An 18,651-nucleotide genomic window follows, 5' to 3' on the forward strand; every position below is an offset into this window, starting at 1 on the left:
ATCTCAAAATCATACAGTCATTGCTGGAAAGGGTTCAAATACACAAAAATGCTGAAAAACCAAAGAATTTGTGGGACCTGAATGATTTTTCTGAAGAACAGCAGGCAGTTTAACTGCTCAGGACAAACAAGAGACTCATGAACAACCATCACTAAACAAAAAAAAACAAAAAACAGCTGTGGATCATTCAGGTAACGACACAGTATTAAGAATCAAGTTTATGTAAACTTTTGAACCGGGTCATTTTAATAAATTCAACTATTTTCTCTTGTGGACTATATTTAAATGTTTTTTATGTGAAATAAATATCTTATTCAGGTCAGTACTAAATAAAAAACATGCACTAAATAATTAGCATACACTAAGGTGTATGTAATCTTTTGACCTCAACTGTATATATTTAAAAACAATTCTATTTTATATTTTTACATCAACAATGTAGTCAATATTCTATTTATTAAAACCAAGTATAAAGTTAGTGTGTTTAAGCACTTTACATTTATTCCAAAATAATAACTCAAGGAAGTAACTATTTAAACAACTGTTTTTTTTTATAAATACTTTTTCATACATTTTTGCAGCTAACAGTTGCTAGTTTGTAAACTGCTGCAGCATCTCGTGCCGACAGATTCTCCAAGATATGCCTTCATCCGTCATTTATAAGAGGTTATTACGTGCATGAATAAATAACCAGAGCATTCATATTAAACACATCTCTTTTTATAACCATGCAGACAGGCACACAGTTCCCACACTCGCTCTTTCTTCAGTGCACGAATGGCATGATGTGCATGTAAAAACTTTAGTTCAAATAAATGACACAAGGACGCACTTTCACATTTATAGCCTCCACTTTGCCTTTTTTACTTGATGTCAGATCAACATTATTTTGCAATGCAAATAGTATTTAATTGGTAAATAACTAGCAGTGCAGTAAACAGTGAAACTATTTGTGCTGCAAACCATTGTGTTTATGAATAGACAATTAAAGTAATGTGATAGCAAATACCAGTTTGCAATCTCACGCAGCATAGCAGACTGTTTTTGTACAAGTAACTGGAAGCGATTGACATCAGAAGTCGTGCACATTCAAATTAAAATGGCAGTGTCTGTGGGTAATGATAGTTAAATCTCATGCCATTCCAGACCTGTATTCATCAGTTAAAGCTGTTGTATTCACATTTGAACTGCAGACTGTTGATCTAATCAGCATATGGATGCATTAATAATGTACAGGAGCCGTTTAGTATGTCAGCCACGTCTCTCAAGCTTCCAGTTCCAGTAATATAGGATGAACTGGGAGGGTGAATGACTCCCATGGGATGCACTGTTTCAAATTCAGCCTCCCTAAAGATCCGCATCAGACTGCCTGCTTTAAAAGGTACATTAGTTTCTGCAAAAATCTGAACGAATCTGTCATACTCACTTAAGAATGCTGAAGATCTGGATTCTTTGTGTTAATCACCTGAAGTGAGTGACTCAGCTGTTGTTCTGCAGAGACCCTGGTCAATTGTATTTATTGTTTGTCTTCACATGAAACTAAACAGGTTTTGGTGGGTCACGGTAGGGGTCAGAAGAACCTGATGCCCCACTCTTTATTTTCTCTTTCAGTCATACACACAGGTTGTAAGATGCCATCCTGAACTGACAAAAGGCCCAATGACAAGCAAAATGACCTCTTTCTCAGAGGAACACTCTTGAATGTCTCTTTCTCTCACCTTTCAGTTTCGTTATTTCCATTTTTCCATCACTTTCCCCATGTGGTGATGGGCTGTCAGTGTAGGAGCACTCATGCGGATGAGTTTAGACAGGCATGAGTGGAGAGAAAGACAACTACACTCTCAAAGAAAAGATTCACTGTTCCTATTTCTCATCTGTTCTGTATTTCTTCATCGCCACTAAATAATATACTTACACTGAAGCCATAAACTGACATTTATTGTAGAATCACTTTTTTTGCATAAAATGAACCACTTGCTTCATGGAAGCGACACTGTGTGACAACAGAAAGAAAGGTTTTTATAAAACTATTTTTGTAAATTGTACCTTTTTTTTATATTAGCTGAAATATTGTGTAATTTGCTCATAATAGAATAACTTTTTAAGAACAATGGAATTTAACAATTTTTATTATTGTGAACTTAGTGTAACATGCTTTTAATAACTGTTACATAACAGAATCTAATAGAATTGGCTACTAATTTTTTTTTTTTTTAATGTAATTGCACGGATTTGTACAATTTTAAATGGATCAGACAGACATTTTTCATTTTTCATAATAGGCAATTATAGTGAGCCAAATATAAATAATACATTTGAATTACTATCCATTGAAAAACACCTTAACTTCTAACTCCTGTCACTAAGAATCCATCATTTATCCCATCAAGATTGGATGGGACCTTTGTCCAGCGGGGAGAAATGGGTGTACGTACTATAGGGGACCTTTTCATTGATGGGGCTCTGGCATCTTTTAGTCAGCTGCAACAAAAATTTAAATTCCCCCAGAGTCATTTTTTTAGATTTCTACAGATTAGGAGTTATATACGTGCTCATACACCTTCATTAGATGGTTCATCACCCTCAATTATTGATAAGTGTCTTGATCGGTGTAAAGGAAGTAAAAAGGCACTACCGATAATTTATGATCTGCTACAATCCTTTACTTCGCCCTCTACAAGTTTTCTCAAAAAAGAATGGGAGCAAGAACTAGGAGTGGATATTTCTGAGGAAATGTGGCAGATGAGTTTAAAGGATATTAACGAACACTCTATCAGTTCTAAACACTGCCTTATTCAGTTTAAACTCATTCACAGATTACATTATTCAAAAAAGAAATTACATAGAATTTTCAAAAATGTCTCACCTCTCTGTGACAAATGTAATTCAGTAGTTGCTGATTTGTCTCATAGTTTTATTTTTTGCTCCAAGAAACAAAATTATTGGAATGGAATTTTTGATATCCTTTCAGAGATTTTTAGGGTGCAATTGCAGCCAGATCCGGCACTTTTTATTTTGGGATTTTCAGAAAGTATGCATTCATTATCAGGAGCACAACACAAACTACTTGCATATAGTTTAACTACAGCCAAGAAGCTAATACTTTTGTTCTGGAAGAAAAAGGAGGCTCCTACATGTAAGCTATGGCTTGGAGAGATGATTTCTACTCTACATTTGGAACGAATTAGGTACTGTCTAAAGGGCAAATTTGAGCAGTTTGTCCAAATTTGGCACCCTTTTCTCTGTTATCTTGATGGAAAACCTGCGGACTAATGCATAATTTGTTAATGTCATGTTTTAACATTTCTTCATCATACATTGCAAACTAATGTAAACAGGTCTTGTAAGGGATGGTTTGTGAGGTGGGGTTTTGTTTATTTTGCTTTCTTTCATTTCCTGTCTTTCTTTTCTAATTTTGATTGTATTCTTTGCACATGTATAGAAACAAAGTATGTGAGATTGTAAATCCATCTTTAAAATCTTTATCTTTTAATAAAACTTATTTGACAAAAAAAAAGAAAAACACCTTAACATCAGCATATAATTCTAATTAAAAAAAAAATCATTATTATTTTTCAATATATGTTGTTTATATTTTTCAATTATTTTTTTAATAATTGCCATTTTGCCATTATCCATTTTATTTTTAACCATAATGTGGGTTCATTCGTCTAAATGCTATTAAATAAACTAAGTATTGTTTGATGTAATCACACAAGTCAAATACCATTCTATTTGTGTACAAACGCGAAGCCCCGCCCACTGAATATTCTCTAGCTAATTTACATACTAGAACCCCACCTTCCGCCCACTCAACGGCAGCGTCATGACGGAACATTATCCGGTTAATTTACATACTAAGCCCCGCCCGCCGTGGCGAGCATGTTCGTACATCCACCCGGGATCATCCGCGGAAAAGGAAGAAAATCACAGGCTGTCAGAAAAGTTTTCCTGCGGGGAGAGGGTCGGGCTCGATCGGGAAGAGGACCGCTGGAGGATCGCGCTCTCAGGATTATTCATTGTCACAATAAACTGTATTATTCATCATGGACGCGCTAAAATCAGCCGGACGCGCTATCATTCGCAGTCCCAGTCTGGCTAAACAGTCGTGGATCTCTGGAAAACATAAAAGTGAGTTTTACAGCTGACAACCTGCATGAATTTGCCTGGAAATTGTCGTTATGGTTCTTATTTATATCTGTTGATCTGTTATGAAGTTCAGAGTCAAAGTTGCTTGCAACTTGTGTGTTAAATCAGCAATTTACTCGTATTTACATGATATTTCATAACAAATCATTGAACTGATCAACTTTTTAAAGTCCGCTGCTTGTTAGTCAACAATATTTTAGTGCAATTTAAAAGCTAATTACGCATATTGTCATGACTGCTTTGTGTATAGACTGATGCAGATTTGTTTCCAAAAAATATTTGAAACAAAGAATAGTCTCTTTTACAGAACCGATTCAGATTTTAAATACCAAAACCGAGTGATTTTCCTGGCATTGGGTTTTTGACAGCCTGTCCTGCACTGATATTGTGATTCGACAGCGCGATCAGTTTAAGTTCGATTCCCGAACGAACGATTCTTTTGAACCGGTTCCTTATAGTGAATCAAAAGCGAACAGCGCGATCGCTGTACCCCGATTCCCGCACAATTGACTTTCATGAGCCGTTTTTTTTTCTTGAAGAGTCGAACACATACGGCGAGATCTTCGTCTTGCGATTCCCAAACGAATGATTGGTATGAACCTGTTCTTTAAAGTGAATCAAAAACAAACCAGGCGATTGATGTACCCCCATTCGCAAACGAATGATTCGTATGAGTCGGTTCTTTTTTGGGGGAGTCGAGCACGTGAACACGAGATCAATGCCGTGCGATTCCCGAACGAACGATTCTTTTGAATCGGTTTCTTATTGTGAATCAAAAGCAAACCGTGCGAACAGTGTACCCCGATTTCCGAACAAATTACTTTTAAGAGCCGGTTCTTTTTGGGGGGAGTCGAGCACATACTGCGAGATCAGTGTTCGATTTCCAAACGAATGGTTCTTATGAATCGGTTCTTTAAGGTGAATTAAAAACAAATCTCGATTCGCGAACAAATTGTTGTTGTTGTTGTTGTTATTATTATTATTATTATTATTATTATTATTTTGAGTCGGTTGTTTTTTGTGGGAGTTGTAAACATACAGCGATATCCAGAACAAATGATTCTTATGAGCCGATTCTTTAAAGCGAATCAAGATCATTAAATGAATCAGATCTATATGAACAGATTCTGGTGTTTTGTTTTGCTGTAGAGAGCATGGCAGTAGAATGAGGCAGATTCTGGCAACCCAGTGTTGCTAGGCAGTGATTTTTAGGTGTACATGGACTTTATTTAGGGAAAAAAGCAAGAAAGACTGTGAAGGAAGATCAGAGTCTATGGTATTCTCAATTTTTCTGTGATTTCTTTGACCGTTTCATTGCAATGTTGTCTCTGCTCCAGTAACACACCCTCAAAGGAATTGTTCCAAACCTGTATGACTCACTTTTTTCTGTGGAACATAAAGGGTGAAGAAAGTTGGCTGTTGTTTTTGATAGTTAATCAAAGTGAATGGGGACTGGAGCTGTCAAGCTCCAAAACGATAAAGCGCAATGCACTAGCATCATATAAGTGGTCCATACTTCTTCCACGCTACATTACAAGTGTCCTGAAACTGTATTATAATACTGTGCAAGAAACAAAGTAGTTCAATTGAAGATTAATAGAAAAGGTGATGTTTGGACATGAGTGGCATCAAAATAAAGCTCGATTATGGCTTGAATGTGTCATATGGGATTGTAAGTTATGTATGCACATTTATAATGCTTCTTTTTGAAGCGTGAAAGCCCTAGTCCCTATTCACTTTCATTATATCATAAAGGCCAGGCAATGCATTTAAAGTATATTTTATAAAAAATGCAATTTTTGGGTCCAGTGTAGAGAGGCAGTCATGCAGTTCGGAACAATACAAGGGTGAGGCAATGAAGTGCTTTTTCTTTTTTGGGTGAAGTGTTTCTTTAAATCTCTGTGCACGTGCACTGCTGGTCTCAGCTGCTGGTGTTCCAGTGGATCCAGAGGCGTCTTTGATCTCAGATGCGGTGTGTAAGTCCCACAGACAGCAGAGTTCAGTCCATCTGCTGCACGGTGGCAGTGCACAAAAACAAGCTTAACTGCCTGGTGACCTTTTTGTTTGCTTTTACATGCGGAAGCCCTCCACAAACATGCTTAGCTGTCAGACTGATGTCACCACACTGTCATGTTTGGGGTTTGGGATGCATGATATATTGGTGGCCACCATGCTAGTATTGACCTGTATTAATATAGTTTAAATGATCAGCATGTCAGTCAATTATCATGTTTTCAAAGCTATGCATGTGATGTATATAATTTATAATAATATATTGTAAAGTAATTATTATATAATTATAATTATTAAGTAAAATCTATAAAATAGATTTTATAAATAAATAGTTTAGGTCAATGTGAAATTTATGAAATGTTTATAAATAATGTTTTTAATGTACAGTGATGTTTTATATAAAAATAAAAAATATATGTATTTATATATTTAGTATAAAAATATATTAAAATGTTTATAAAATGTTACTAAAAAAATTCAAACATGAACTGTTTTATGTATCTATATATAATTAACAATTTATATATAATAAATAATTTACCTACAATTATATATAATTACGTAATAATAATATATATTTAATATTTTCACATATTTATTAACATACATTTCATATTCACACACACACACACACACGCACACACACACATAACTATATGTGACATGAAATTAAATGTGTATAAAAGACAGTATAAATAATTTATGTATTTAACAAATATTAATATAAAATTATATAAAATATACAAAATATTATTTAAAATGTATTTAATATAAATTATATATATAATAAAATTTATATAAATATATATAAAAATAAAAAAAATAATACATTTTATTTATAAATAAAATTAGATACAATTGCAAATAATAATATGTATATGTATTAATTTAATACAAATGTTAGTTTTAAAAATATATATATATATATATATATGTATGTGCTGAATATTTTTTAAAATATGTCAAATAATTAATTATAAAATATTTAAAATACCTAAAAATATAAAATATTAAAGCATGAAATATTAAAATATCTGTATTTAATTTGTAATTTATAATAATCATTGTAATTTATAGTATTTTATATATATATATATATATATATATATATATATATATATATATATATATATATTCAAATATATAATTATTTCAAATATATTTATAAAAAGTAAAAAAAAAAAAAAAAAGTAATACAAAAAAAAATTATGATATAAAGTAATTTTAAAACTAACAAATAAAAGTAATGTAGTAATATATAAGTCATATAAAATATGTCCGGTCTTAAAAAAAAAAAACCCCAAATATCCCATTAAATTCAGCATTGTGGTGTTTTTTTTTTTGTGTGTGCTTATCTCGTGATCATTCCAGCATGAACTGAAGACAGCGTGACTCCTGAGACTGATTTTCTTTTGGTATCCATGGTGACTTTTCTTGTGGACTGGGTCACGATTTGTTACTAATGGTCCGTGTCCTCATCCTGCACAAGACTGGTGCATTTTTCTATTCACATAATTCCAGCTCACCTGCTCTGATGACATTAACTTGTATCAGCTGTGTGAGCCTCTGCAGTAATAGTGCAGCAGACAGTAGCTGCAATTTCTGAGCCTGTTTTAACAGGAAATGTATCTCACCACAGCAGATTCACAGTGTATGACGCCTGAAAGCCACAGTCAATTTTACCCCAAATGCACCCAATCATGATGCATTTCTAGATAGCAGCAGTGGACTGTAGATTAGTACTGTATCATGAGATTATGTGGCCACTTTTGGCGCCCAGAGCTTGAATTTAGGATTTCTAATCAAAAAGTTTTATAATATATTTTTATAAAACTAAAAGTGCTGATTCTGAGTCCTGATTAGATGAGTCCTGTTCAAACCCAATGTACAAAAACAGCCTGCAGCTAAGCTAATGAACTATATTATTCAGCAGAGGACAATTTTTCTTTTTTTATGTTATTATACCAAAAGGAAAGTTTAAGAACCAGAAACTAAAAAGATTTTAAGATATCTTTAATACTTCTTGAGTTACAGGCATGCAAATCTGAGACCAAAAAAAAGTGCTTTTTGCAATCTTTGAACTGTCACCGTTGGCATATAATGAAAATTGCAAAGATGTGTATGTCTTTTATGTGAAATATCTTATTCAGGTCAGTACTAAATAAAAAATAACATGCATTTTGTATGATCCCTCTTATTTTGATAAAATAATTAACACTTTGCAGATTCTGCTAGGTGTATGTAAACTTTTGACCTCAACTGTATAACTGTGCAAAACTGTATAACTGGGCAAAAAATAAATATTAAATGAATAAAGTAAAATAAAATAAAATAAATAAATAATTAAATGAAGCTAAATAAATAAATCTTTCATTAATTACCATAAATTTTTGGGTAAAACCTTTTGTCACAAAAAAACCAACCAACCAAAAAAAAAAAAAAAAAAAAAAAAACTAATATATATATATATATATAAACTGATTTATTTTGAGGCTTTTAAAACATTATGCATTGATGTATGTATTAATTATCAATTATATTGTTGATTGTAGAAGTTTATTTTATTCTTAAGAGTGGATTAATTGATATGTAAATAAATTATTTTAATAAAGCATTTAAAAACAATAAAAAATGCAATATGCATTTTGCAATATGCAAAAATGCAATATGCACAAATCAATTTATTTGTTTAATTGATTTTGGTGCTTGATAGACATTAATATTTATAGGTATGGAATATTTTTATTTCTTATGATTAAATGTGGATTAAGCATTATGCAGAACTGAAACTGGTTTACCTTATTAAGGCTTTTAAAATCAATTAAAACATTTGTTATCATCTTCATAAGTTCATAAAAAATGCAATATCGGTAATAGAGCAAGTAGTATTAGATCTTGTTTTGGGCTGTGTCTATTTGTTAAACTAAACATTTCTCATTTTGAAATGACAGACAGTTTATTAACAAGTTAAATAATAGATGACACAAGTTTCTTTTATCTGTGAATGTCAGCGTCTCTGTTATTTTCGTTTTAAAATGACATGAAGGTGAGTTAATGATGACAGCATTTCATTTGTGGCTGAACTATCGCTTTAATGAAAGCTGCTTATTTTGACAAGTGGAATGAATCCAGTTACGTCTTTAGAAATCAGAGACTATAGTGAGTCAAAATAATTATTTACGTTGCCATTATTATAGTCATTTGCAGAGTCAGTCAGAGCTGCTGACTTTTCCTGCTGTCATGTCAAATAAAGCATTATGTTCTGAAGGCCAGATTTAATAGTTCTTGAAGGCTGTGTTGTTTTCTTGTCTGTGGACGGGGTCTCAACAGGCTCGTGGCAGTTGGTTTGAGTAATCTTGTGCAAGCTTATTGTTGGGTAAATGAAAAGCTCTGTCATTTCCGGTGCTGTTAACCATTTTCCCACAGAGGTGTCTGTGCGTCTGATCCTCTTCAGTCTGATCATCTCAAGACAGCAGATTTGAATGGCAGAATTTCCTCTTGTGGTCAGCGTCGCGTCAGATGAGCGTCTGCGCATGATGCCGAAAGGCCACATGAATCACAAGCCAGACTGAGTTTAGTAAATATTTTAGTGCAGCTAACTTGCAGTATCTTTAAAATCCCTCTGCAATAACTTCAGAAGTTAAAACTCATCTTTGATAATCAAAATGTCATATTAAAACATGAATATAATTTCCCTAATGTCTTGAAATAGCTTTAATATAACTGCAGTCTTACCATTTAGTGTTGCACCATATACCGGTACTTAAAAAGTATCGCAATACCCTGCTTTTAAAAATGGTACGATTCTGCATTTTACTAGTACCGGTACTTTGAGAATGCATTTTAATAAGAGCCGTCTTTCTGCATGTCTGTGTCAGTGAATGGCGCAGATGTGCAGTTTTGTTTACTACACACACATGCGTGAAGCTTGCAGTGTTTTCAGCCCATGCCGCATCAATATATGAGAACATGAACACATGAACGTAATCTCTAAAACTGCTCTGAGAGTCACTTCATTTTACCTTTTCTTAACGCTTTCCATTCTTGCTCAGTCTGCCGTAGCATAATGGAACGCACTGATGACATATCATGTCGACACAGTCAGGGTGCATGGAGGTCTGCAAATGCGTATGTTGACAGGCAGGTAGGACAGCCTATTGTAGCATTTAGAAAGGGAGATGTGATTGGATGAACATTTTATGGTCCTACGCCTAAGCAAAATTAGCAGATTTTCCGCATAAATGGCCCGGATCAGTGACCGGCCGGTCAGTCTGCCGATTCCAAGCCGGTCCGTTTTGATGTCACACTTAACGCCGAATGATAATGTGTTTATGTCATGCCAGATGAGGCTTGGGCAGCCTGAGTGAGTATGTGAGACCGACTCCTGCAGCAACATATCAGTGTTTCGTTACTGAATGAATCCACGTTTTTAAATGAATCAAGTGAGTCAATGATTCAGTAACCCATTCATAAAGACAGTTGCCTCGTTTCTGAATGAATCAGCTGATCGATTGAATGTACAACTAAATGACACTCATTCAGACAGTCATTTGCCATCATCTACTGGTGGTTTCGTCTCAAATTTAGTTAAAAAGTATCATTGCATTTTCCCATCATCTCTTATTGTATGTTCAAACAATATTTAAAACATTAATCTTATAAAATTATTTATGCATTTGCAGTGTAAATCAGCTTTATCAAACAGTGATACATCTAATGCCACTTCAGATGCAGCTTATGTTTTCCCTGCAGTGGAAAGATGTTTGTTAATACTGATTTCATTTGAATGCTAGTAACTCTACGGTTTCTTATTATTTAAACTGAATTACTGATTGGTGGAATTGTAATGTTTAATTATTTTTTATTATGTGAACAATTTAGTATAGATTTTTGTTTGTATATGCTGTCAATTATTAGTTCTTAGAAGGAAAATCGGAATCAGCAAAAATTGATATCTGCGGGTCAATGCATTTCTACAAAAAATGTTTTTGAACCAGATCACCTGCTTTTCACTGAAGTAGTATCCACTATACAATGGCGAGTGGCAATATTGAATAAATGGTTATTGGAGAGTGAATTTATTCAAATTCTGAATGTATAGCCTAACAAGCGTGCAAAGAGCACTTCCCTTATAATCACTGGAAAGCTGTCACTCACCTTAGTTTGGCACAATCTTATAAAGTGCTGTTATAATCAATGAAGCTCAACAGTGCACAATTATTTTTTAATTTACATTGTGTCTACACTTTGTTATAATGAGTGTTTGCAAGCTTGCATAACTGAGAAAAACTCTGGTGCGGTGAGTGTATTCTGACTATAATGTTTCTGATTGGCCGTTGCGTGATTGGCTATATTGCTAAATGCTGCAAAAACACATTGTAAATAGAAAAAAACCTCTTACCAATCCACCCACTCTTTCAGCAGTGACCCAACTGGGTCCAATTGGGTCATTCTGTGTCAACCCAACCAGAGGTCCTGCCTTTTGTTAAAGGAACACTCCACTTTTTTTGAAAACAGGCTAATTTCTCAACTGCCTTAGAGTTAAACTGGTGAGTTTTTTTGTTTGCTGTGCTAAGCTATGCTAAAAGTGCTACCGCCAGACCCGGAGATGGATTCATAAACATTAAAACTCAACTGTTTCGCTCTAGGGAAGTTGGAAAATGAGCCTATTTTCAAAAAAAGTGGAGTGTTCCTTTAATATGTTTTCTGTAGAAAGACAATCATTTATATTGACGAAAGCCAGAATGTTAAATGTCACAGATGTTTATTTACTGGGTAATCCGCCATTTTGTAGAGGGGTTCAAAATGAAGATTCACCTGAGATTTGGAGCAAAATTAGGGGGGTGTAAAAATGTCTTTAGAAGGCTGGCAGCATCATTATTTTATTTTTACACAGAGATTGCTAGGTTTATTAGTGAAATCTGATGACCTTTGCAATTATTGCTTCGTTATGTGCCAACGGTGACAGTTCAAAGATGGCAAAAAGCATGTCTTGTGTTTTTTTTTTTTTTTATTTTGCGTCAAGTTTGCATGCCTGTAACTCAAGAAATATTAAAGATATCTTAAAATCCTTTTAGATTCTGGACCTTAAACTTTCTTTTTGGTATCTTCGTTTCAAAAGTCCTCAATTGTTCAATCCCAGAGATATGGAGATTCTAATGAGTCTCCATGAGTAAATTGTTCGTATTTTCAGTGGTCCAAAACCCAGCATTCACATAATGCAAAGCTATGCTAAAAGTGCTACCGCCAGACCCGGAGATCGGCTGAATGTATTCGTAAACGGTAAAACTCAACTGTTTCACTCTAGGGGAGTTGGAAAATGAGCCTATTTTCAAAAAAGTGGATTGTTCCTTTAATCTTTTTTCTGTAGAAGGACAATCATTTATATTGATGAAAGCCAGAATGTTAAATGTCACAGATGTTTATTTACGGAGTAATCCGCTATTTTGTAGAGGGGTTCGAAATGAAGACTCACCTGAGATTTGGAGCCAAATTAGGGAGGGTGTTAAAAATGACTTTAGAAAGCTGGCAGCATCATTTTATTTTTACACAGACATTGCTAGGTCTATTAGTGAAATCTGATGACCATTGCAATTTTTCCTTCATTATACGCCAATGGTGACAGTTCAAAGATGGCAAAAAGCATGTCTTGTGTTTTTTTGCGTCAGGTTTGCATGACTGTAACTCAAGAAGTAATCAAGATATCTTAAAATCCTTTTAGGTTCTGGATCTTTTGGTATCTTCATTTCAAAGGCCCTCAGTGGTTCAATCCCAGAGATATGGAGATTCTAATGAGTCTCCATGAGTAAATTGTTCGCATTTTCAGTGGTCCAAAAGCCAGCGTTCACATAATACGTCTTATTTTGAAAAGGAATATCTAAAGAACAAATAATGTTAAAACTAGAAATGTATCATAAATGTTAGTTATACTAAGTACTTAGGGGATTTTGGATTTTCTGAAGTTTTGTGAACTGAATGGGCGTTTTCAAACACATGGTTAAAGCGGTTAACCAGTGGCAACAGCTGACCAATCAGAGCAGACTGGACTTTTTAGAAAGGCATATTTTGTGCAGATTGTGTTGAAAAGAGGTGCTGCAGTGATGAACAGTGTTTTTTGAACTTTAAATCATGTAAATGTATTCAAGTAGACCCCAAATTTGTAAATAAGCATAATAGGCTGAGCTGCTTGTATGAAATATGTTAGTATGAGCTAGCAGTAAACAGTTGTAAATGTATAAAAACAACGTTAACGTTAACAAATATTTTTAAATAGTGTTAGGTAATGTTAGTTTATCCTTATATTGTCTAATAGACCTTAGTGTAAAGTGTTACCTGTATTTTGTAGTATTTAATATATATATTTTTAAAATAATGTTTTTCTGCATTGACTGATTTTCAAGAATCTGTCAAGAATCTGTTTGCTTCTTCATGCAGCTTTGATTGATTGCAAAATTATTTGGTGTCTGATATTAAACTTGTATAATATTAAAGTAAATCAGATTACAGGAAATCTCTTACTGATGCTTATCGTAATATTTACAACATTTGGTTTGATGTTAACCGTGAACTCGGCAGCTTTGAAATACCTGAACTCCCATCCTGAGATAAATCTGATTATGTTGACTCAAATCAAAAAGCGAAAATATTGGCTCTGTAATTCCCATCTTTCCAGCGGTGAGGGTGTGGAGCTCCTGCTGCGATGTGCAACAGTGAAATCTAAATGTCTAAAGTCATGCAGAAGATCTGAGCGCCGCTGTCTGTGTGTAATGGAGACTGTGTCCATCAGAGTCTCTTTACAAACCAGATTTACCACATCAGACATCCTCAGTATCTCAGCACTCATATATACTGTATACACACACACACACACACACACACATTTATATTCATGCTTGTGTGGCCAGAGATTGCAAGCAGATCAGGGTCAGTAAGAGATTAAGAAAGTGATTTTGTAAGGAAGCAGTTTGAATTTGAAGGACATTTGAACTTCTCATGTTTAAGTGACGTTATGAGAGGATTGGATGATGTATTGAGCATTAATAATGATGTATTTATGACCTTAATGTCTGTTTAACTGGGTTGTAAAGGTGGGTCATTTAGACAAGTTTCACGAGTGTTTCTTTGTCTCATGACTCTAGTAAGTTCAAGTCATTTCTGTGAATCTTTTCAAATTGATTCAGTGAATCAATTCAAAATGCTGATTCAGTGATTCATTTGCACCATCACACAAAGATGTTAATAGTACTTGTGGCGTTTTCCAGATAATTTAGAAGTAAGATACACTACTAGTCAAACATGTTTTTTTATGTTTTTAAAAAATGTCTATTCTGCTCACCAAGCCTGCATTTGTTTGATTCAGAGTACAGCAAAAATAGTCAATTTTTGAAATATAAAAATAAATATAAAATACAGTAAAAACTCTGAAATATTTTTACTATTTAAAATAATGTTTTTCTATTTGAATATATTTTTAAATGTAATTTATTTCTGTGATCAAAGCTGAACTTTCAGCATTATTACTCAAGTCTTCAGTGTCACATGATCCTTCAGAAACCATTCTAATATGCTGATTTGCTGTTCAAGAAACATTTATTTATTTATTTATTTATTATTAATATTTAAAACAGTCAGGATTCTTTAATGAATACAAAGATCCAAAGATCAGCATTTATCTGAAATAAAAAGCTTTTGTAACATTATACACCATACCATTCAAAAGTTTGGATTTAAATTTAGTTTTTCTTTCTTTTTTTTTTTTTTTTTTTTTTTGTAAAGAAATTTTAGAAATGAATACTTTTATGGAGCAAGGATGCTTTAAATTGATCAAAAGTGATGATAAAGACACTTCTAATGTTACAAAAGATTTCTGTTTCAGGTAAATGCTGTTCTTCTGAACTTTCTATTCATTAAAGAAACCTAAAAAAATTCTACTCAGCTGTTTTCAACATAATATTAATAATAATAATAATAATAATAATAATACATGTTTTTGAGCAGCAAATCAGAATATTAGAATGATTTCTGAAGGATCATGTTACTGGAGAAATTATGCTAAAAATTCAGCTTCGAAATGACAGGAATAAATTACATTTTAAAATGTATTCGAATAGAAAACAGTTATTTTAAATAGTAAAAATATTTCAGAATTTAACTGTTTTTTTTCTGTGCTTTGGATCAAATAAATGCAGGCTTGGTGAGCAGAAGAGACATCTTTAAAAAACATTAAAAATCTAAATTAAAAATTTTTGACTGGTAGTGTATATAAAAAATAGACTACTGTTTGGGTAAGCGTTTTTAGTATTTTTATTTAGCAAGGATGCATTAAGTTAAAAATATATATATTTCCAATAAATGGTATTATTTTGAATTTTCTGTTTTTGTCAAAGAATCCTGAAAAAAAGAAAAAATATCTATCTATCTATCTAAAATATATAAATATATATCTATGTTTATGTATATTTATATGTATATGTATATATGTGTGTGTGTGTGTGTGTGTGTATATATTTTATTTTATTTATTTTTCACAAAAACGTGAAGCAGCACAACTTTTTCAACATTAATAATAATAATTTTCTTGAGCAGCAAATCAGTATATTGAAATGATTTCTGAAGGATCATGTGACCCTGAAGACTGGAGTAATGATGCTGAAAATTCAGCTTTGCATCACTGGAATAAATTACATTTTAAAATATATTCAGGTAGAAAACAGGTATTTTAAATTGTAATAATATTTCACAATATTACTGCTTTTACAATGTTCTTTTTGTCAAATAAATGCAGCCTTGGTGAGCATAACAGACTTAAAATCTCACAGACCCTAAATGTTCAAACAGTAACATGTTTGCAAAAATATTACTCTTTAATAATATGTATAGATATATTGGTGCATATGAGTAAAAATGATTTAAATATAAATCTTCATAGTGTTCATAGTAAGAAACGGTGTAGAAAACATGGATTTCATTATTTTTGACATTGGCCATTTGGTCAAAATGATTATTTTTTGATGGAAAATAATGACCTTTTCAGAGCAAATGCATAAACCCTGAGAAAAATACTGCGATTAAAATGTTTTTGGCTATATTGTTCAGTCCTCTGTGTGAGCAATGGTTTGTCAGCATGTCTTAATAGCCACAAGTGTCTTCCCCAATTTGTAGTTCATAAAGTGAAGACACAGCAGGTCTTTCACAATCCTCAGAGAGCCTGTTGAATGTGTCCTTTTGCAACCTGTAGATGTGTGTGTGTGTGTGTGTAACCTGAAGCTAAATACAGCAGCGCCGAGCCTTTCAAATCTCTTTAAAGCTTGATGTTATTTATGGGGTCTCTCGACACACACACACACACCTCGTCTTCACTGATCCGCTTGACTTCATCCTCATCAAGATTAACTTTTAAAGTATAATTTGCATATACGTATTCAAAGTCGTTGTTATGGACTCCTGAAGGTTCTTGAACATAAATACACATTTGTGTGTGTGTGTGTCAGGCTGTGTCAGGCTGAGATGTCTCTTCTCCTCCTCCTCTGCAGCTCTGTCATCTCTTGTTTTATCTCCTGACTGAACAATGCCTCCTATTCTGCTATTCCGATCTCTCTCCCGTCCCAGACGGCATGATCTGTGCTACTTGAGTTCACACAGATCTGTCCCAGCAGCCTCTGTGTTTCTCATTGGAGCGTAACGCTCCAGTCCCGTTTATTTTCTCTATAGAGCCATGGGTTTTAACTGTAGCAGCTTTGCATGAGGTCATGTGATGATACATGCTTCTCTATAAGCCACAAGTCTATGTATGTGTGTTTTATAGTTAACACTTTTAAGGGCCAAAGCTTGTCAAAATTGTTATTAGCTTTTGTATTGTTATTAGTGTTGTTTTAAGCTAGTTGAGGCATGCAGTGGCACAGAATCTGTGATGGCTGTTTGTGCTGATATATGCAGTGATCATGTGATGGGTTCTGTAGTCGTGTGATGTTGACGGGTCTGGACTGAGTCAGCAGTGATCAGCACTAATGTGAATCTAATTCAACGTCAGTGAGCTCCTACACATCAGTCTATGTGAGAGGGTGACACTCAGTGAGAAATTGTCCGGCTCGTATTTCACCCCCAGTTTCACAGAATAAGTTAAAGAATTAGAAGGAAAATAGGGCTTTTTCATTGGACTTTTCTTGTATTTAAAATTATTTAAAAAATATTTTTTTCTTTAAAAATGTACTATAAATAATATCACAATAATAATTTAAATTTTAATAGTCCTAAAATTAAAATAATTAAAGTTAAATGTTAATTTTGTACTATGACTATGAACTAAATAAAAACATGATTTGAATATATTTATTATGATTTAAATAATCTGGATTTAAATGGCAAATTATCATGAAAATAATGTCACAATAATAAAATGGTTAATCATCTCAAAATAAAATGTTTTATTTTATTTTTTATTTTCTTGTATTTTATTTTAATTTATTCAATCTTTTTATTTTTTTTATTTTTCTTTTCTATTATTTCATTTTCTTTTATTTCTTTTTTGTCTTTATTTTATTTTAGTTATTTTTTTTATTTAATTTTTTTTTGTTATTTTATTTTAGTTCTTTTTCTTTTCTTTTCTTTTCTTTTATTTCATGTCATTTTATTTGATTTGATTTCGTTTTATTTTTTTAAATTATATTTTATCTCTTTTTTGTCTTTGTTTTAATTTATTTCTTTTTATTTAATTATATTTTTGTTATTTAATTGTGTTTTGGTTCTTTTGTCTTTTTGTTTTATTTATTTTTATTATATTTGACTGATTTCCTTTTATTTGATTTCTTTTTGTCTTTGTTTTAATTTATTTCTTTTTATTTAATTTTATTGTTGTTATTTAATTTATTTTGGTTCTTTTGTCTTTTTGTTTTATTTCTTTTTATTATATTTGATTTGATTTCTTTTTATTTTATTTTATTTTATCTCTTTATTTTGTCTTTATTTTTCTTTTATTTTTTTCTTTTAATTTCATTTAATCTCTTTTCTTTTTTTTTATTTTGTTTATTTTAATTTTATTTTATTTCTTCTTATTTAATTTTATTTTGTTAATTTGATTTGATTTTTTTTTTATTTTATTTAAATTATATTATTATTTATTTTTCTTTTCTTTCTTTTTTAAAATTTATTTTTTATTTTGTCTTTTTATTTTATTTTATTTTATTTTATTTTGTTTTATTTTATCATTTTATTTTTATTTTATTTCTTTTTATTTTTTCTTGTATTTTCTTGTATTTTCTTGTATTTTATTTTATTTTATTTTATTTTATTTTATATCATTTAATTTCATTTAATTTTACCGGGCATGTTCTTGGCAGTTTAATTTGATTTATTTTTTTTATTTTATTTTGTTTTGTTTTGTTTTGTTTTGTTTTGTTTTGTTTTTTATTTTATTTTATTTTATTTTATTTTATTTTATTTTATTTTATTTTATTTTATTTTATTTTATTTTATTTTATTTTATTTTATTTT

The 18,651-nt window shown here is 32.0% G+C and overlaps 1 protein-coding gene across 2 annotated transcripts in view; it reads left to right on the top strand.

The window, feature by feature from the left end:
* Window positions 1-3,872: 3,872 nt before the first annotated feature.
* The window catches only part of ldlrap1b (low density lipoprotein receptor adaptor protein 1b), a 56,342-nt gene continuing 41,563 nt past the window's right edge, over window positions 3,873-18,651 (top strand). For both annotated transcript variants that reach the window (XM_051125876.1, XM_051125875.1), the window contains exon 1: window positions 3,873-4,131. In XM_051125876.1, coding sequence (XP_050981833.1) covers window positions 4,047-4,131 — 85 coding nt within the window. In that variant the 5' untranslated portion in view covers window positions 3,873-4,046. The remainder of the gene's footprint in view (window positions 4,132-18,651) is intronic.

Source organism: Labeo rohita, chromosome 13 (assembly GCF_022985175.1).
Source record: "Labeo rohita strain BAU-BD-2019 chromosome 13, IGBB_LRoh.1.0, whole genome shotgun sequence".
Taxonomy (NCBI): domain Eukaryota; kingdom Metazoa; phylum Chordata; class Actinopteri; order Cypriniformes; family Cyprinidae; genus Labeo; species Labeo rohita.